General features: G+C 41.9%; 1 protein-coding gene across 2 annotated transcripts in view; it reads left to right on the top strand.

Moving 5' to 3' along the window:
- Positions 1–22,126, top strand: part of SLC41A2 (solute carrier family 41 member 2) — a 1,208,246-nt gene that overhangs the window by 440,709 nt on the left and 745,411 nt on the right. For both annotated transcript variants that reach the window (XM_044087830.1, XM_044087831.1), the window contains exon 4: positions 7,922–7,993. In XM_044087830.1, the coding sequence (XP_043943765.1) occupies positions 7,922–7,993 (72 nt within the window). The remainder of the gene's footprint in view (positions 1–7,921; positions 7,994–22,126) is intronic.

Genomic DNA, 22,126 nt, shown 5'->3' on the forward strand with positions numbered 1-22,126 from the left:
TGGAGGACCTGATTACCCTTATCAGAGGTTCCCAGCCCCCTCCTGACAAAAGGCCTAGACTGGAGGAAGATTTACCTCCTTATGACCAGGAATCCATTTCCTCAGCAGACTCTGAGGAACAGGATTACCCCTTCCCTCTCTATGAAGACTCAAATGCTGAGGAGTCTATTCCTTCTGTCCCCCCCCCCCCCCGAAGACTTCTCTTTTGGGGAAACCCTGCACACCATGAGAGAGCATTTTCACTGGGAAGGACAAGATTACTCTGACTCCAAGAAAAGACTCTGTGAGTTTCTTTTTTTGCCTCAGCATAGACCCCTAGTGATTCCTCCTGTTTTGGACATTCTGGATGATGTCTGCACTGAATCCATTCTAAATCCAGATTCCTTACCTCCAGCACCACCTAAACCAGACAGATACTATCGAGTCCCTGACTCTCACAAAAGCCCTGCTGCAGACCCAGAAACCATTTCCCAGGGTCCCAAAGGGGTTAAGGCCTCTACTGCTAAGAATCCACTACCTGCGGAAAGAGATTAGAAAGATGGGGGAAAAAATGTATACCTCTGCCACTTTGGCCATGAGGGCATTAAACTGCCAATTCCACATGATTAAATACCAGCAGTACTTGCTTACTCAGTTAAAACAGAAAATGATCCCTCAAACAGATAAACTAGATTTCAAAGGGATGCAAGATTTGTTGCATGCAGCAGAACAAGTGGGAAAACATACCTTGCAGTGTGGTTTTGATTCTTTGAAGGCCTTGTGTAGAGCAGCAGTCACAGGGTGTGTAATACATAGACATGCTTGGCTAAAAGAGCAGACCTTACCAGAACATGTCAAAGCAAAGTTACTGGATGCTGCACTGCAAAAGGATGCGCTATTTGGTGTCAAAGCAGAGGAAGTTTTAAAAAAGATGGAAGAAAAGGCAAAATCGATGCAAACAGTTAAAGAATTTTTTTACAGGTACAACCTCCTCGCTTCAGCAGAAACTGACCATCAAAAAACTGGTCCTTTCCTGCTTCAGACAGACCCCAAAGGGGCAGGTACAGACGCCCTAGGGGCAGAGGCCTGGCACAGGGTTCCTTCGGGCCTAGACAATGGCAAACAACAACTCAGAGAGGGAGACGACAGATCTCAACCCTTCAGAAAACAAACTCAATAACTTTCCTCTTCGCCTGCCAAGCATAATTGCCCAGGAAGCACCTCTAGGAGGAAAACTGGCTCTTTTCCCACAAAATTGGCACTTCATAACAAAGGACAAATGGGTTCTGGATATTATTACCCGAGGCTACAGATTTCATTTTCACACTTTACCACGGATGAGAGGCATGCCAAATCTGCCAACAAACCAATGGGCAGAGGCACAAAAGCAAATTTCAGCTCTCATGAACATGAAAGCAATTCAAAAGGTACCTGCAAAAGAGCAAGGTCAAGGATTTTACTCAAGACTGTTTCTAGTACCAAGAAAGGACAAAGCCTGGAGACCCATCTTAGACCTTTCAATTCTAAACACCTACCTGGACATTCCCAAATTCAAAATGCTCACACTACAGCAGCTTCTTCCCATGCTGGGCAAGGAGTCTTGGCTGGTAACGTTGGACCTCCAAGAGGCATACCTGCATGTCCCTATCAGACAAGATTGCAGAAGATACCTCAGATTTTTGGCAGGCACAACGCATTATCAATGATCTTAATTGCCCTTTGGCTTATCTACTACGCCCAGAGTATTCATGAAATGCCTGGCATCAGTAATTGCATACTGCAGACAGCGAGGAATACAAATTTATCCATATCTGGATGACTGCCTGATCCAAGCGCACAGCAAAGACATCCTTCTACAGCATCTGGCATTTGTGACAAAGTTGCTAAGTTGCCTAGGGTATACAGTAAACAAAAAGAAGTCAAAACTAATACCTTCACAAGAAATAATTTTCCTGGGTGCCAGCTTGAATACAATGACCCAGATGGCTTACCTCATGCCAGACAAGCAAAAACAACTGGCTCAGTACTTCAAAAACATGGCAACTTCTACCCGGCTCACTGCAAGGAAATTCCTGCAGGCATTGGGGTACATGGCATCCTGCATTCAACTAATTGCATATGCAAGGCTGCATATGAGAAAACTACAATGATACCTAAAAAGTGTATGGTCCCAGCACAGACACAGCCTCGAAGCAGCTATAACTCTCATTCCCTGCCTTCAAAAAGAGTTTCTATGGTGGGCTCAAGCATGCCAAGCAAACAAGGGCCTTCCTTTTGTCTCCCCTCCACCAAACCAAACCTTGACAACAGATTCATCAGACTACGCCTGGGGTGCACACATGACAGGACAATGCATACAGAGCAAATGGTCTGCAAACCAAAGGCAACTACACATCAATCAAAAGGAGATGCTAGCTGTAAAAAAATGCACTAACAGCGTTCAAGGACCTTCTGCATCCAGGACAACTTCTAATAAGGACGGACAACACCACAGTTATGTGGTACATAAACAAACAAGGAGGGACGCACTCCTACCCACTATGCAGACAGGCAATGGACTTGTGGAACACAGCATTAACTTACCAAGTGCAACTGCAAGCACAATTCCTGCCAGGAAAAGAAAACATTTTGGCAGACAAATTAAGCAGAAATTTGACAGACCCTCACAAGTGGAGACTAAACCCACAAGTATTCTCAATGATAACTCAAAGGTGGGGACCGCCAGACGTTGATCTGTTTGCCTCAACCAACAATTGCCAGCTACAAAAATTTTGCACAAGGACTTACCATCCCCTGGCTTGGAAAGTGGATGCCCTATCATTCAGTTGGACAGCATTGTCAGTCTACACCTTCCCACCTCTGCCTCTACTCACCCAGGTATTACTGAAAACCAGATCAGAGAGACCACAGATGATCCTCATTGCCCCGGACTGGCCACGTCAACACTGGTACCCACTACTACGAAACTTGACTTGCAGCCCTCCATGGATCTTACCTCAGTTCCCTCTGCTGTTAACCCAACAAAACTCTCAGATACTTCACAGTCAGCTAAGGACCTTTAATCTAGCTGCATGGAAAATACCTTAAATTATCAAACAACACTTCTCTCAAAGGACGTCCAGAATGTCATTTTGGAGGCCAGGAGGCCCAGCACCAGAAAAACTTACTCGGACAAATGGAAAAGATTTTGTGCATGGAGCCAGGCCAGAAGCCTAAATCCTGGCATCCCAGATATTCCGCACATACTCCAATATCTAACCGAGATGCTACACAAAGGCCTTTCTTTCTCATCCATAAAGATCCATGCTTCAGCCATTTCAGCTCAATATGATACGGTTCCTCCCATTTTCTCTCATCCTTTGCTAAGGCAGTTTATCAGAGGAGCAAAAAAATGACCCCCCCCAGAAAACCACCTATTCCAACACGGGATCTAAATTTTGTTCTGGAAAAGTTAACACTTCCTCCTTTCGAACCAGCCTTTTCAGCAGAGCTTCATCATGGAAGACAGCCCTGCTGCTGGCTATCACCTCAGCACGCAGAGTCTCAGAACTGCAGGCACTTATGGCAGTGGAACCTTTCATCATTTTCCATCAGGACAGAGTATTTTTACGCACCAACCCTTCTTTCATGCCAAAGGTAGTATCCAGTGTGGCTCTCAATCAGACCATACACTTGCCCACCTTTTATCCAAACCCACAGAATAAAGGAGAAAGACTCCTTCACTCTTTGGACATTCACAGACAGTTACGTTACTATGTGGACAGGACAAAGGCCTTCAGAAAATCTGACCAACTCCTTGTATCCTATTCACCAGGCTCAGAAGGAAAGGCCATTTCAAAACAGACCATCTCCAAATGGATAGCACATTGCATCCGCTTTTGCTACTCGCACCACGGGAAAGCAGTGCCTGCTAGTATTAGGTCTCACTCTACCAGGGCTACAGCAACCTCAGCAGCCTTCCTCCGAGGAGTCCCAACAAAGGACATTCTGGAGGCAGCTACCTGGAGTTCAGTGCACACCTTCACCAAGCATTACCACCTTCCTCTGTACTCAAAAACCAGAGCTGGGTTTGCCACTGCAGTTCTGCAGGGCATCTTAGCTGCACCTAACCCGGTTTAGCTCCTACCACCCAACCATAGCTTTGGGACTCTACCCAAGTGTGATGACTGCAGCAGCATAGCACGATGAACATAATACAGTTTTGTACCTACCATAAATGTAGATGTTCGAGTGGTTATGCTGCTGCAGTCCAGGTTACCCTCCCTCCATCCCCTCTTCCTAACAAGGCTTTTCTTATACCTCCATGTACTTCTACCTTTGGGATGCATGTCTATATGGTGTATTTGCTTACAACTAGTACCATTGTTTTGCACTAAGGTATGTTTTGCAAGCTTCTTATTTCGCCTTCTTAGTTTGGGGCACCTGACATCTGGGGCAAGAAAAAATGAAGAAAATGGCGTTGGCTGCCTCTTTTATACCCCTGCCGCACTGACGTCAGGGAAGAAGCGAAGACAACCGACGCCGGACCAAGGCTTTGGAATTCAGGCCGACTGCGGGACCGCCTGATGGCAGGATAACCCAAGTGTGATGACTGCAGCAGCATAACCACTCTAACATCTACATTTATGGTAGGTACAAAACTGTACTTTGTCTTACCATAACGTTCCATCTGTATTGTTGATCCTCGTTCAGTCATTACGACCCTCCCTACTTCCCCCTCCTGTGGTTTCTAGTGGATCTCACCATCCAGTTCTTTTAGGTTATTTGACCAGAGGTAGCCTCTACCTTCTTTAACTTGCAAACTCAATTTGAGGTAACAGGGAGAGAGGGATTGTGGGTAAGAGTTTAGCTCAAGAGTTTGAAGCTGATGCGAGCTTGGAAAATGGCTGGCTCTGCTCCGAGCTCGGAACCGATATCCATGCGTAATGACTGAATGAGGATCAAAAATACAGATGGAACGCTATGGTAAGACATAACTTCTCTTTTCAAATGTTATTTAACCATACTATTAAAAACAAAATTATTCTCCAAAATCTAAGGTACAGATAATGTTAACATAAATTGGGGCTGATGCTGCCTTCATGGTTTTCCTCTGCAGATGATGGTAGTAATATTTGTCAAAAAAGGCCCTGCTCCCATGTTGTGGTATTTTGTGATTTAGACACGTTAACCTCATTAAGGAGAGATATAATTATCAGTGAATGTGCATGCTTCTGAATCAGAATTAGTACTGTAATGTGCAGATCATTGCTGATCTGCATGTTGTGGAAGTTAAATGACTGCTCATGCAGGTACTACTGGCATCCCCCAGTCACTCCACCAAACATAAGTACACATTAAAATACAGAACATACACACACACACACACACACACACACACACACACACACACACACACACACACACACACACACGCGCACACACACACACCACAGTCCCCATCTTGTTTGACCTGCCATGGTTACCCCCACCCCTCATCCCCATACTAGTTGAAGTGCCTTTATGGCATGTGCCTAGTATGCCTGGTGGCTAGTTGTAACCCTCCCCATCCCTGTAATAGTTTGTGCTGTTATAGCACAGTTGCTGTTGTCCTAGTGTGTAATGCCCCCCCCCCCCCGTCTCAGTACTGCTGTATGTGACATTATGGCACTGTCTAGTGAGTCTCCCATCACCAATGTCTGTAGTAGTTAAAGTGCCAGTATGGCACAGTTGTAGTTTCCCTGGTATATGGTGTCCTCCTTCCAGCCACCCAATCTCTGTAATTCTGTCCATGCCATTGTGACACTTGCATACAGTGTATTCCCTGGTGTCTAGCGTTTTTCCCCCTACCAAGACATGTACTGCTAAAGGTAAATTATGGCAGTCTGTTTACAATAATCTTTGATGTCTAGTGCTCATTCCCAATCCCAGTACTCTTGTCATGTTCGCTAGATGAACATGGCCCTTTGGTTGTATTCACTACCATAGTGTGATAGTGCAGTCATTCGAGCTGTAAGATCAAGCAATTTCTTGAGCTGCTTGGTATGTAGATGCCTTCCTGGAGGGGGTTCCATGGAAGAGAGCACATGGTTAATTAGTATATGCCTTTCCCCTGAACTACATTACTAGTATTCAGAATGGGTGCAAAGCGAGTCCTACGCAGTGCTGCATGTCTTTATGCCAGAGCATTGTGCTGCACCATGTAAGGGCCATCTCCGAGTACAGACAGGTTACTGTGACATGTACGCAAATGTATACATGTCACAGTAGCTTTATGAATGCCCCCAGTATGTCTTCACAATACTCAAACTGGTCTGTATTGCTTAAAATTGCTAGGAATTTTTCTCAGTATATGGAACAGAACCAAGAAACTGCTTAAGTATTTTGTCAGTATAAATTGCCAATGGTTTGGTCTTGAAGCCAGAGGCTGCAACTGAAAATCTAAATGGGAGGTTGTTTATATCTGTGTACTTTAGTTGTACCAGACAGAGCTGAATTTTCTGGATTTTTAAGACATAAAAATTCAAGAAGTTGCACAGGAATCATTCCTTGTTAGCATAAATCTTTCAGAATTAAGTAAATATTTCTGTAAGCAAATCTGATGAAATTCCTAGAAACGTGTTCATAAAACAATCACATCAGCCAAAAAAGAAAACGTTCTACCCATGTACTCAGTATTATCCTTTTCCAGAAAGATGGATATATACATTTTTGCACTGCTGTACAGTTCCTTACCCCTGGTTTGAGGCCTGGATGTTTGCAGCAGAATTAGGGAAGGTGTCTGGCACTGTTGTCACTTGTTGCACATTAAGCATTAAAGAAAGGTGAAGGCTGGATGGCATAATGCAGTTTTTAAATGATCTAATCCTGGGACTTGATAGTTTTGTAGTTTCACAACTTCTGTAGTTTCACAACTTCTGTATTCTCTAGAGGGAACAAATAAGACCGTAGCAGATAGGTCCCCAAAGTTGAGGTGAACTGAGGGCATAGCTGGCCTTAGGCATAGGCCAACTAGGTGGCCGCCTAGGGCGCCGCTGTAGCAGGGCACCTTTGCAGTAATCTGGATGGTGTAGTAGAAGAGGATGGGGGATCGGGTGGTGTGTGTGTGTAGGGGTGGCACTGTGAAGACCTTTTGCCTAGGTCACCAGTTGACCAAAGGCCGGCCTTGACTGAGGGTTAACAGTGAAAGTGGAAAAAAAATGCATATCTAGTCAACCCCTAAATTTGTCAGGTGTGTAACTTTAGCTTGTCATATTCAGTGCCAAATTTTATATTGTATTGTAGTAACTATACTAATACTAGCTGGTGAATCTTAACTTTGTAAGTATGCATCTGGGTAGACTTACAGCCACAAATACATACATACCCACCCACCCATCCATCCACCCACCTACATATATTTAGTTCTGGATTACTCAGGATATATGATAGATGCAGTTAGCATTGAGTTGTCTGCATATGTAGCCAAGAAAGGGGTGAGAGTAATACATAATAGATTTTAAATCAAGAAAGGCAAAAGTCTTGAGGGAGTAGTGTTTTACAGAGGAAAATATACAAGGGCAAAAGGACGAAGTTTGGATAGGGAAAACAAATAACTTTACTGCCTAAGTAATACAATTTTTCCACTGATAAAAATAGTAAGATAACTCTAAGAATGTGTGGGATAGATATTAGATGGTTCTTATATTGTGGAAATAATAAAGCTGTATGTTAACTGTCTGTAATTTTAGGAGACATGGACAGAAAAGGTGAATCAGACAGGTGGTTGCCATCAGATCATTTTCTTTAACAGTTGTGGCAGTCTTTCATAAATATTTTACCATTTTAATAGCCACTGGCTTATTTTCACATTGGAGTGAACAATTTGGGCAACTCTTGTTTGCATATTAATTGACAGTGTCACTAGATATGAAGTGATCTCTCAAAAGTTTAATCATGATATTTTTTTGCTTCTATGTGACAGGTTAATATTGGTAAAATGGACTCCCCTATTGAAAAATGGAATTTAATATATGGCAACCTTGCACTGAAGCAGGTATGTTTTTTTTTTTATTCTATATATATATATATATATATATATATATATATATATATATATATATATATATATTTTTTTTTTTTTTAATAAAATCTGCATTTCCATTGATACAACAACAAGTGGTCCAAGGAAAGAAATGTCTGATCTCAGCCTGTGCGTGCTAATTTACTTATTGTTTTTGATCATGTTTCTCTTTATTAAAAATTATCAATGTGTTAAAAAAAAAAAAAAAAAAAAAAAAGGCAAGTGTTCACAGGGTAGCTGAAATATATAACCAAAACATAACAGTATTTAACTGACAATAAAAGAACATAGTTAAACAATTTGTTGTTTGTTGAATGTTTAAAAGAAGATGCAACAAATTTGTCAAATACAGTAGTTTGATTTGGCATATATTATTTATTTATTATTTTATTTTATTTTATTTTACATTTGTTAACCGGGCTAGTCTGGCTGGATACATGTCCATTTTCAGCAGAGGCCCGAGGAGAAAAGCTCCACTATCAGACTAATACACTATAATATATGAAGTCATTAATAATACTATCTATACAAATAAAACTAAAAACTAATATAGTATAATACGGCAAAATACAAATGCAAATACATTTTTCATGTACAAATCTGACTAGATGACAATCAAAATTCAGTCAGGGGCTGAGGAGAAAAGCTTCAGTATCAAAAACAATTTAAAGTTAAAACAATATCCATAGTAGCTAGTCATGACAACAAATAGGTCTTGGCTGAAAGCATAAAAAGGGTTAATATATAGTGTTAAACAGGCGGGTTAGGAGGGTAAAAGATATTAAAAGGTTAGAGATAGGTAAAAGGCAGAAATGATGTAAAGAAAAATAATAAAGTACAGTTACTGTTAGGTATAGGAATTCTGGACTTGGTGAGGCTAAGGAACAGGCAGTAGGTAAAGGAGGGGGAAAAACAAAGATAGTGAGAAATATAAAAGGTAGCAGGATTATAGGAGGTCAGCTAAAAGACGCAAGAGACAGAAAAAACAGAGTGGTCAGAGGGGGAGTCAATACAGAACTAAGAACAGAAGAGTGAAGGTATAAAAAAAGGGACTGTGGAAGTCAGTTTAAGTTAGAAGAGAGGAGCAAAAGTACACAGGAGCAGACTGGGGAGAGTAATAAATTTGCTGAGGTCAGTCAGGATTAGAGCAGGGGCATAGCCAGTGAGTTATTAGATGAGTTTTCATCTGTTTTTTGAAAAGATGGCATGAGCCTAGGGAGGTCAGTTCTGTGGGGAGTTTATTCCAGTAAGAACTGACAGTGTTTGCAAATAAGGAATCACCTGACTTATTATGAGATTTCAAAGTAGTAACTAGTAGCTTGTTGGCTGATCTAAGTGTAGTAAGATTTTTATAAGGAGTGATGAGTTTATTTAGTGTGGGTGTGTTGGAGGGGTAATGTAGAATTTTAAAAGTGATGATTAGTTGCTGAAGTAGTATTAGGTTTGGAAGTTCAAGCCAGTTTAGTTTCTTTAAGTTAAGACAGTGATGAGTTTGGAATAGAGAGCCAGTGGCAAATCTGGCTATACTGTGGTAGGCGGTATTTAGTTTTTGAAGATTAGCTTTAGATATATTGATAAAGGAAGGAGAGGCATACAAAAATGTAGAAATGAGGTGAGTTTGGGCGAGAGCCACTCGGGAAGTGGCAGTAAGGAAGGGCTTAAGTCTGTAAAGGGCACCCATCTTTTTATTGACTGACTTGATAGTTAAGTCAATGTGATAGTCAAAATTTAGCTGATTGTCTATGGTTACGCCTAGCAGTTTAGTGGAAAAGTCAGGTTGGATGACAGTGCCATTGCACGATACAATGGAAAAAGTGATAGGGGTGGATTTAGAGGTAGGGGTGAACAGTAGAAGTTTGTTTTTTTGGGATTTAGGAGGAGACAGATATGTTGGAACCATTTTTCTGCTGCAGTGAAGACCTCCTGGGTAGCAGAGTGGAGTTGTGCTGGGGAAGAAGCAGAGCAGATGAGAGTGGAATCATCTGCATACTGTATACAAGTGGATGTTGGGAGGGAAGTGGGCAGGTTATTTATGAAAATAGAGAAAAGTAGGGGACCTAGGATGGATCCTTGTGGGACGCCGATAGTAACAGGGAGTTCAGAGGATAGGTGGCTGTCCCAGAGGACTGCTTGTTTTCTATTAGTCAGGTATGAGTCGAACCACTGTAATGCTAGTGAATCAAGTGAGAGGGATTGTAGGGTATCGAGGAGAAGTTTAATTTGAAGTAGGAGAAAACACAGAGAAGCTTTAATTGTGTACCAGAAATGATAATATCCAGAATATAAAGCAGTAAATTAAGCTGATAAAATGTACAATCACAGTGATGCAAGTAAATCTGCATGAAAAGGCAGATGAATGGGTGAAGGGAATGAGATATAACTTGCCACTTAAAAGAGTAACCAAGACCTTAGTAATACATTAAAAACACATTGCTTGGTAAATCATGAAAACATGCATTTAGAAAACACTTGAGCAGCATGTTTGGGCTTATTGGAAAACAAATGTGAAAACAGAGTGGATAAAGTAAAGTGCAGTTCAGAGCTAAATCATTTACTTTGCACTGCAGGAATTTTAATCAGTGCACATGTAAAATTAAAAATCACATGAAAATCACCCATGGTGGAACAGTGTCACCATCTCCCAGGTCAGCTCATATTAGAGGGTAATGATTTAATATTACAAAATGCTGTGGTGTGGGACTAAGGCACACTGCCTCATAGCTTCATCAATCATTACAAAATTGGTTGGCCTCCAAGAGCATCTTCGGTTCTATAGTGCTCATGAATGTCCTTCCATAAGAGCCTTCCAGGAATAGAGGTATCTGGGGACTCCGTCCCATCGTCGAAGGAATGAATGAGGATTAACAATATCAGATAAAGTAGATGTTCATTGTGTGCTATGCTGCTGCAGTCCTCATCACACTTAGGTTATCCTGCCGTCAAGAAGCGGTCCATAATCGGCCTGAATTCCAAAGCGGTCGGCGTCTGTTGTATTAAACTGCCGCGTCAGTGCGGCAGGGGGTATAAAAGGCAGCGGCGCCATTTCTTCAGTCTTTCTTGCTGTCGCGGTGCCGAAGCAAGAAGCAGTTAGCAAGTGCTGGTGAAGCCAGCTCACCAAATTTTCGAACAGAATTTCAGCGAGAGTCTTCTATAAAGCTAAATTACCCGTTGAAACTTTTCTTGCCTCAGACCGATGTCAGACAAAGTTAATAGCTTTGTATTTCTTGTGGGAACAAATGCCTCATAAGGATTTTCATTCTTACTGTATTCCTTGCCTGAGCCCCGAACCCGCAGCGTTTCTGGTTGTCGGTTTTTGCGCTAGGTTCAATAAATGCACTATTAAAGCGTCGGACTGATACTGCCCGGCATTATTTTGGCAGAAATTCAGCTACATTATAATAAATGGAACCTCCAACTTCGGCTATGTTTAAAAGCGCCAAAGGAGCAAAGACCGGCCTAGACCTAGACCAGATACCCGAGGGTCGGTTAGGCCTACCGCCCGGATCTTCCGGTACTCAGTGAGGTGCCTCGCCAGTCCCACAGCTTCATAGATTTAGAAAATACAACTACCTCTCAGTCAAATCTGCGGGCCACTGGGCGGTTCCTCCTCAACTTCATGGGGCGCCAGCCTGGCGGCAATCCGAGAAGTATGGACAGACCTTACGGTTTCAGAAGAAGCGTCTTTAAACCGACGACTTTTTCCGTTAAGTCATCGCCAAGCTTCCAAAGGTTAAGAAGCCGGGTCACAGACTCCCATACAGGCCCCATGCCTAAAACAGATGCTCAAAATGGTGGAGACCTGATTACCCTTATCAGAGTTCCCAGCCCCTCTGACAAAGGCCTAGACTGGAGGAGATTTACCTCATATGACCAGGAATCCATTTCCTCAGCAGACTCCTGAGGGAACAGGTTACCCTTCCCTCTATGAAGACTCAAATGCTGAGGAGTCTATTCCTTCTGTCCCCGAGGGCTTCTCTTTTGGAAACCCATACACCATGAGAGCATTTTCACTGGGAAGGACAAGATTGCTCTGACTCGAAGAAGACTCTGTGAGTTTCTTTTTTGCCTCAGCATAGACCCTAGTGATTCCTCCTGTTTTGGACATTCTGGATGATGTCTGCACTGAATCCATTCTAAATCAGATTCCTTGCCTCCAGCACCACCTAAACCAGACAGATGCTATCGAGTCCCTGACTCTCACAAAGCCCTGCTGCAGACCCAGAAACCATTTCCCAGGGGTCCCAAAGGAGTTAAGGCCTCTACTGCTAGAATCACTACCTGCTTGGAAGAGATTAGAAGATGGGGGGAAAAATGTATGCCTCTGCCACTTTGGCCATGAGGGCATTAAACTGCCAATTCCACATGATTAAATACCAGCAGTACTTGCTTACTCAGTTAAAACAGAAAATGATCCCTCAAACAGATAAACTAGATTTCAAGGGATGCAAGATTTGTTGCATGCAGCAGAACAAGTGGGAAAACATACCTTGCAGTGTGGTTTTGATTCTTTGAGAAGGCCTTGTGTGTAGAGCAGCAGTCACAGGGTGTGTAATACATAGACATGCTTGGCTAAAGAGCAGACCTTACCAGAACATGTCAAAGCAAAGTTACTGGATGCTGCGCAAAGGATAAAGCTATTTGGTGTCAAAGCAGAGGAAGTTTTTAAAAAAGATGGAAAGAAAAGGCAAAATCGATGCAAACAGTTAAAGAATTTTTACAGGTACAACCTCCACCAAGCTTCCTTGAGAGCTGACCATCAAAAACTGGTCCTTTCATAGCTTCAGACAGACCCCAAAGGGGCAGGTACAGGCAGCCCTGGGGCAGAGGCCTGGCACAGGGTTCCTTAGGGCCTAGACAATGGCAAGCAACAACTCAGAGGGAGGCGACAGATCTCAGCCTTCAGAAAACAAACTCAATAACTTTCCTCTTAAGCCTGCCAAGCATAATTGCCCAGGAAGCACCTCTAGGAGGAAAACTGGCTCTTTCCCACAAAGTGGCACTTCATAGCAAAGGACAAAATGGGTTCTGGATATTATTACCGAGAATACAGATTTCATTTTCACACTTTACCACGGATGAGAGGCATGCAAATCTGCCAACAAACCAATGGGCAGAGGCACAAAGCAAATTTCAGCTCTCATGAACATGAAGCAATTCAAAAGGTACCTGCAAAGAGCAAGGTCAAGGATTTTTTACTCCAAGACTGTTTCTAGTACCAAGAAAGGACAAAGCCTGGAGACCCATCTTAGACCCTCAATTCTAAACTACCTACCTGGACATTCCCAAATTCAAAATGCTCACACTACAGCCTTCTTCCCTGCTGGGCAAGTCTTGGCTGAGTAGCGTTGGACCTCAAGAGGCATACCTGCATGTCCCTATCAGGGCAGGTGCAGAAGATACCTCAGATTTTTGGCAGGCACAGCATTATCAATTCTCTTAATTTGCCCTTTGGCTTATCTACTAGCCCAGAGTATTCATGAAATGCCTGGCATCCAGTAATTGCATACTGCGAACCAGCCCGAGGAATACAAATTTATCCATATCTGGATGACTGCCTGATCAAAGCGCACAGCAAGACATCCTTCAGCATCTGGCTGTGACAAAAGTTGCTAAAGTTGCCTAGGGTATACAATGTAAACAAAAGAAGTCAAAACTAATGCCTTCACAGAAATAATTTTCCTGGGTGCCAGCTTGAATACAATGACCCAGATGAGAAGCACCTCATGCCAGACAAGCAAAAACAACTGGCTCAGTGCTTCAAAAGAAACATGGCAACTTCTACCCGGCTCACTGCAGAGGGATTCCTGCGGGCATTGGGGTACATGGCATCCTGCATTCAACTAATTGCATATGCAAAGGCTGCATATAGAAAACTACAATGATACCTAAAGTGTATGGTCCCCTTTGGAGCCACAGCCTCGAAGCAGCTACGCTCTCATTCCTGCCTTCAAAGGTTTCTATGGTGGGCTCCAAGCATGCCAAGCAAACAAAGGGCCTTCCTTTTTGTCTCCCTCCGCCGACAAACCTTGACAACAGATTCATCCAGACCCCTAAGCCTGGGTGCACACATGACAGGACAATGCATACAGAGCAAATGGTCTGCAAGAGCCAAGGCAACTACACATCAATCAAAGGGATGCTAGCTGTAAAAAATGCACTAACGGCGTTCAAGGACCTTCTGCATCCAGGACAACTTCTAATAGGGCGGACAACACCACAGTTATGTGGTACATAAACAAACAAGGAGGGCCTTTACTCCTACCCACTATGCAGACAGGCAATGGACTTGTGGAACACAGCATTAACTTACCAAGTGCAACTGCAAGCACAATTCCTGCCAGGAAAAGCATTTTGGCGGAACCAAATTAAGCAGAAATTTGACAGACCCTCACAAGTGGAGACTAAACCCACAGAAGTATTCTCAATGATAACTCAAAGGTGGGGACCGCCAGGCGTTGATCTGTTTGCCTCAACCAACAATTGCCAGCTACAAAAAGAAATTTTTGCACAAAGGACTTACCATCCCACAAAGCCGGAAAGTGGATGCCCTATCATTCAGTTGGACAGCATTGTCAGTCTACACCTTCCCACCTCTGCCTCTATACTCACCCAGGTATTACTGAGAAAACCAGATCAGAAGGATCCTCAGTTCTGGTGGTCTCAGTTCTTCCTGATCTGGAAAATACCTTAAATTATCAAACAACACTTCTCTCAAAGGGCGTCCAGGAATGTCATTTTTTGGAGGCCAGGAGGCCAAGCACCAGAAAAACTTACTGGGACAAATGGAAAAAGATTTTGTGCATGGAGCCAGGCCAGAAGCCCTAAATCCTGGCATCCCAGATATTCCCTTACATGCTCCAATATCTAACGAGATGCTACAAGGCCTTTTCTTTCTCATCCGCCAAAGATCCCGTAAGCTTCAGCCGTTTCAGCTCCAATATGATCACGGTTCCTCCCATTTTTTCTCTCATCGCTTTGCTAAAGGCAGTTTATCAGAGGAGCAAAAATGACCCCCAGAAAACCACCTATTCCAACCACGGGATCTAAATTTTTGTTCTGGAAAAGTTAACACTTCCTCCTTCGAACCAGCCTTTTTTTCAGCAGAGCTTCATCATGGAAGACAGCCCTGCTGCTGGCTATCACCTCATGCGCAGAGTCTCTCCAGAACTGCAGGCACTTATGGCAGTGGAACCTTTCATCATTTTCCATCAGGACAAGAGTATTTCACGCTCAACCTTCTTTCATGCCAAAGGTAGTATCAGTGTGGCTCTCAATCAGACCATACACTTGCCCACCTTTATCAAACCCACAGGGCAGGAGAAAGACTCCTTCACTCTTTGGACATTCACAGACAGTTCACGTTACTATGTGGACAGGACAAAGAGGCCTTCAGAAAAATCTGACCAACTCCTTGTATCCTATTCACCAGGCTCAGAAGGAAAGGCCATTTGAAACAGACCATCTCCAAATGGATAGCACATTGCATCCCCTTTTGCTACTCGCACCGGGGAAAGCAGTGCCTGCTAGTATTAGGTCTCACTCTACCAGGGCTACAGCAACCAGCAGCCTTCCTCGAGGTCCAAGCAAAGGACATTCTGGGCAGCTACCTGGAGTTCAGTGCACCTTCACCAAGCATTACCACCTTCCTCTGTACTCAAAACCAGAGCTGGGTTTGCCACTGCAGTTCTGCAGGGCATCTTAGCTACACCTAACCGGTTTTAGCTCCTACCACCCAACCATGGCTTTGGGACTCTGCAAGTGTGATGACTGCAGCAGCATAGTACGATGAACATAATACAGTTTTGTACCTACCATAAATGTAGATGTTAAGTGGATTATCTTTGCTGCCAGTCAAACCCACCCTCCCTCCATCCCCTCTTCCTAACAAGGGGCTTTTCTTATACCTCCATGTACTTCTACCTTTTGGGATGCATGTCTATGGTGTATTTAACACAACTAGTACCATTGTTTTGCACTAAGGTATGTTTTGCAAGCTTCTATTTAGCCTTCTTAGTTTGGGGCACCTGACATCTGGGGCAAGAAAAATGAAAGAAAATGGGGCGTTGAAAGCTGCCTCTTTATACCCCTGCAGCACTGGCGTCAGGGAAGAGCCCGAACAACCGGCCTTGGGACCAAGGCTACAGGTCCAGGCCGACTGCGGGACGCCTGATGGCAGAGATAGCAAGTGTGATGACTGCAGCAGCATAACCCTCTAACATCTACATTTATGGTAGGTACAAAACTGTACTTTGTCTTACCATAGCGTTCCATCTGTATTGTTGATCCTCGTTCGAAGTCATTGCATTTCCCTACTTCCCCTCCTGTGGTTTCCTGAGTGGATCTCACCATCCAGTTCTTTTTAGGTTATTTGACCAGAGTAGCCTCTGCAGCCTTTAACTTACAAACTCAATTTGAGGTAACAGGAGAGGATTGTGGGTAAGAGTTTAGCTCAAGTTTGAAGCTGATCGCGAGCTTGGAAAATGGCTGGCTCTGCTCGAGCTTCGGAACCGATATCCATCGCGTAATGACTGAATGAGGATCAAAAATACAGATGGAGCTATGGTAAGACATAGCTATAACAAATGTTATTTAACCATACTATTAAAAACAAATTATTCTCCAAAATCTAAAGGTACAGATAATGTTAACATAAATTGGGGCTGATGCTGCTTCATGGTTTTCCTCTGCAGATGATGAAAGTAGTAATATTTGTCAAAAAGGCCCTGCTCCCCATGTTCGTGGTATTTTGTGATTTAGACCGTTAACCTCATTAAGGAGAGATGTAATTATCAGTGAATGTACGTAGCTTCTGAATCAAAATTAGTACTGTAATGTGCAGATCATTGCTGATCTGCATGTTATCAGGATAAATGACTGCTCATGCAGGTACTATAGCATCCCCAGTCCTCCATAGGCTTATAAGTACACATTAAAATACAGAACATACACACACACACACACACACACACACACACACACACACACACACACACACACTGGCAGCACACACACACCACAGTCCCATCTTGTTTGACCTGCCATGTACCCCACCCCTCATCCCATACTAGTTGAAGTGCCTTTATGGCATGTGTGCCTAGTATGCCTGGTGGCTAGTTGTAACCCTCCCCATCCTGTAATAGTTTGTGCTGTTATAAGCACAGTTGCTGTTATCCTAGTGTAATGCCCCCCCGTCTCAGTACTGCTGTATGTGACATTATGGCACTGTCTAATAGAGTCTCCATACCAATGTCTGTAGTAGTTAAAGTGCCAATTATGGCACAGTTGTAGTTTCCCTGGTATATGAATTGTCCTCCTTCCAGCCACCCAATCTCTATAATTCTGTCCATGCCATTGTGACACTTACGCCACGAGTGTGACCCTGGTGTCTAGAAAGCGTTTTCCCCTACCAAGACATGTACTGCTAAAAGGTAAATTATGGCAGTCTGTTTACAATAATCTTTGATGTCTGAGTAACCATTCCCAATCCAGTACTCTTGTCATGTTAAGCTAGATGAACGCGGCCCCTTTAGTTGTATTCACTACCGCCAAGTGTGATAGTGCAGTCATTGAGGCTGTAAGATCAAGCAATTTCTTGAGCTGCTTGGTATGTAGATGCCTTCCTGGAGGGTTCCATGGAAGAGAGCACATGGTTAATTAGTATATGCCTTTCCCTGAACTACATTACTAATTATTCAGAATGGGTGCAAAGCGAGTCCTACGCGGTGCTGCATCTTTATGCCAGAGCATTGTGCTGCACCATGTAAGAATGCATCCTCGAGTACAAAGACGGAGTTACTGTGACGTAATGCGCAAATGTATACATGTGCAGTAGCTTTATGAATGCCCCCAGTATGTCTTCACAATACTCCAAGCCTGGTCTGTATTGCTTAAAATTGCTGGGAATTTTTTCTCAATTATATGGAACAAGAACCAAGAGCTTCTTAAGTATTTTGTCAGTATAAATTGCCAATGGTTTTGGTCTTGAAGCCAGAAGCTGCAACTGAAAATCTAAATGGGAGGTTGTTTTATATCTGTGTACTTTGGTTGTACCAGACAGGCTAGAATTTTCTGGATTTTTAAGACATAAAAATTCAAGAAGTTGCACCAAGGAATCATTCCTTGTAGCATAAATCTTTCAGAATTAAGTAAATATTTCTGTAAGCAAATCTGATGAAATTCCTAGAAGCGTGTTCATAAAACAATCCACATCAGCCAAAAAAGCGTTCTACCCATGTACTCAGTAATTATCCTTTCCAGAAAGATGGATATATACATTTTGCACTGCTGTACAGTTTCCTTACCCTGGTTTTGAGGCCTGGATGTTTGCAGCAAATTAGGAAGGTGTCTGGCACTATTTGTCACTTGTTGCACATTAAGCATTAAAAGAAGGTGAAGGCTGGATGGCATAATGCAGTTTTTAAATGATCTAATCCTGGGACTTGATAGTTTTGTAGTTTCACAACTTCTGTAGTTTCACAACTTCTGTATTCTCTAGGAACAAATAAGACCCGTGGCAGATAGGTCCCCAAAGTTGAGGTGAACTGAGGGCATAGCTGGCCTTAGGCATAGGCCAACTTCAGGTGGCATACAGAGCCCAGCTGTAGCAGAGGAGCACCTTTGCAGTAATCTGGATGGTGTAGTAGAAGAGGATGGGGGATCGGGTGGTGTGTGTGTGTAGAGAGGGGTGGCACTGTGAGCCTTTTGCCTGGAGTCACCAGTTGACCAAAAGGCCGGCCTTGACTGAGGTTAACAGTGAAAGTGGAAAAAAATGCATATCTAGTCAACCCTAAATTTGTCAGATTATTAACTTTAGCTTGTCATATTCAGTGCCAAATTTTTGCATATTGTATTGTAGTAACTATACTAATACTGGCTGAGTGAATCTTAACTTTGTAAGTATGCATCTGGGTAGACTTACAGCCACAAATACATACATGCCCACCCCACCCATCCATCCACCCCACCTACATATATTTAGTTCTGGATTACTCAGGATATATGATAGATGCAGTTAGCATTGAGTTGTCTGCATATGTAGCCAAGAAAGGGGTGAGAGTAATACATAATAGATTTTTAAAATCAAGAAAGGCAAAAGTCTTGAGGAGTAGTGTTTTACAGAGGAAAATATACAAGACAAAAGGGCGAAGTTTGGATAGGAAAACAAATAACTTTACTGCCTAAAGTAATACAATTTTTCCACTGATAAAAATAGTAAGATAACTCTAAGAATGTGTGGGATAGATATTAGATGGGTTCTTATATTGTGGAAATAATAAAAGCACAATATGTTAACTGTCTGTATTTTAGAGACATGGACAGAAAAGGTGAATCAGACAGGTGGTTTGCCATCAGATCATTTTCTTTAACAGTTGTGGCAGTCTTTCATAAATATTTTACCATTTTAATAGCCACTGGCTTATTTTTCACATTAGGTGAACAATTTGGGCAACTCTTGTTTGCATATTAATTGACAGTGTACTAGATATGAAGTGATCTCTCAAAAGTTTAATCATGATATTTTTTGCTTCTATGTGACAGGTTAATATTGGTAAAATGGACTCCCCTATTGAAAAATGGAATTTAATATATAGCAACCTTGCACTGGAAGCAGGTATGTTTTTTATTCTATATATATATATATATATATATATATATATGCTATATATATATATATATATATATATATATATTTTTTTTTTTTTAATAAAATCTGCATTTCCATTGATACAACAACAAATTGGTCCAAGGAAAATGTCTGATCTCAACCAATGCGTGCTAATTTACTTATTGTTTTTGATCATGTTTCTCTTTATTAAAATTATCAATGTGTTAAAAAGGCAAAGTGTTCACAGGGTAGCTGAAATATATAGCAAAAACATAACAGTGTTTAACTGACAATAAAAGAACATAGTTAAACAATTTGTTGTTTGTTGAATGTTTAAAAGAAGATGCAACAAATTTGTCAAAATACAGTAGTTTGATTTGGCATATATTATTTATTATTATTTTATTTTATTTTTATTTTACATTTGTTAACTTGGAGGCTAGTCTGGCTGGATACATATCCATTTCAGCAGAGGCCGAGGAGAAAAACTCACTATCAGACTAATACACTATAATATATGAAGTCATTAATAATACTATCTATACAAATAAAACTAAAAACTAATATAGTATGTCTGACAAAATACAAATGCAAATACATTTTTCATGTACAAATCTGACTAGATGACAATCAAAAATTCAGTCAGGGCTGAGGAGAAAACTTCAGTATCAAAAACAATTTAAAAGTTAAACAATATCCATAGTAGCTAGTCATGACAACAAATAGGTCTTGGCTGAAAGCATAAAAAGGAGTTAATATATAGTGTTAAACAGGCAGGTTAGTAGTGTAAAAAAGATATTAAAAGGTTAGGAATAGGTAAAAGGCAGAAATGATGTAAGAGAAAGGAAGTAATAAAGTACAGTTACTGTTAGGTATAGGAATTCTGGACTTGAGTGAGGCTAAGGAACAGGCAGTAGGTAAAGGAGAGGGGGAAAAACAAAGATAGTGAAATATAAAAGGTAGCAGGATTATAGGAGTCAGCTAAAAGGCGCAGAGACAGAAAAAACAAGTGAGGTCAGAGAGAGTCAATACAGAGACTAGGAACAGAAGGTGAAGGTATAAAAAAGGGACTGTGGAAGTCAGTTTAAGTTAGAAGAGGAGCAAAAGTACACAGAACCTTGAGACTGGGGGAGGTAATAAATTTGCTGAGGTCAGTCAGGATTAGAGCAGGGGCATAGCCAGTGAGTTATTAGATGAGTTTTCATCTGTTTTGAAAAGATGGCATGAGCCTAGGGAGGAGGAGTCAGTTCTGTGGGGAGTTTATTCCAGTAGGAGCGGCCAGTGTTTTACAAATAAGGAATCACCTGACTTATTATGAGATTTCAAAGTAGTAACTAGTAGCTTGTTGGCTGATCTAAGTATAGTAAGATTTACACATAAGAATTGATGAGTTTATTTAGTGTGGGTGTGTTGGAGGGTAATGTAAATTTTAAAAGTGATGATTAGTTGCTGAAGTAGTATTAGGTTTGGAAGTTCAAGCCAGTTTAGTTTCTTTAAGTTAAGACAGTGATGAGTTTGGAATAGAGAGCCAGTGGCAAATCTGGCTATACTGTGGTATTGGCCCGATTATTTAGTTTTTGAAGATTAACTAGATATATTGATAAAAGGAGAGGCATACAAAAATGTAGAAATAGGAATTGAGTTTGGTAGAGCCACTTTCGGGAAGTGGCAGTAGGAAGGGCTTAAGTCTGTAAAAAGGGCACCCATCTTTTTATTGACTGACTTGATAGTTAAGTCAATGTGATAGTCAAAATTTAGCTGATTGTCTATGGATTCGCCCTAGCAGTTTAGTGGAAAAAGAATCAAGATTTGGATGACAGTGCCATTACTGATACAATGGAAAAAAGTGATAGGGGTGGATTTAGAGGTAGGGGTGAACAGTAGAAGTTTGTTTTGGGATTTAGGAGGAGACAGATATGTTGGAACCCATTTTTCTGCTGCAGTGAAGACCTCCTGGGTAGCAGAGTGGAGTTGTGCTGGGAAGAAGCAGAGCAGATGAGAGTGGAATCATCTGCATACTGTATACAAGTGGATGTTGGGAGGAAGTGGGCAGGTTATTTATGAAAATAAGAAAGTAGGGACCTAGGATGGATCCTTGTGGGGCCTTACGATAGCGTAGCACCAGGGAGTTCAGAGGATAGGTGGCTGTCCCAGAGGACTGCTTATTTTCACAATAGTCAGGTATGAGTCGAACCACTGTAATGCCTAGTGAATCAAGTGAGAGGATTGTAGAATTATCGAGGGAGAAGTTTAATTTGAAGTAGGAGAAAACACAGAAGAAGCTTTAATTGTGTACCAGAAATATTAATATCCAGAATATAAAGCAGTAAATTAAGCTGAAGTAAATGTACAATCACAGTGATGCAAATCTGCATGAAAAGGCAAAGATGAATGGAGTGAAAGAGATGAGATATAACTTTGCCATAAAAATGTAAGACCTTGTATACATTAAAACACATTGCTTGGTAAAATCATGGCTTATGCATTTAGAAAACACTTGA

Source organism: Protopterus annectens, chromosome 11.part0 (genome assembly GCF_019279795.1).
Source record: "Protopterus annectens isolate FY-2018-M chromosome 11.part0, PAN1.0, whole genome shotgun sequence".
NCBI classification, from domain to species: domain Eukaryota; kingdom Metazoa; phylum Chordata; order Ceratodontiformes; family Protopteridae; genus Protopterus; species Protopterus annectens.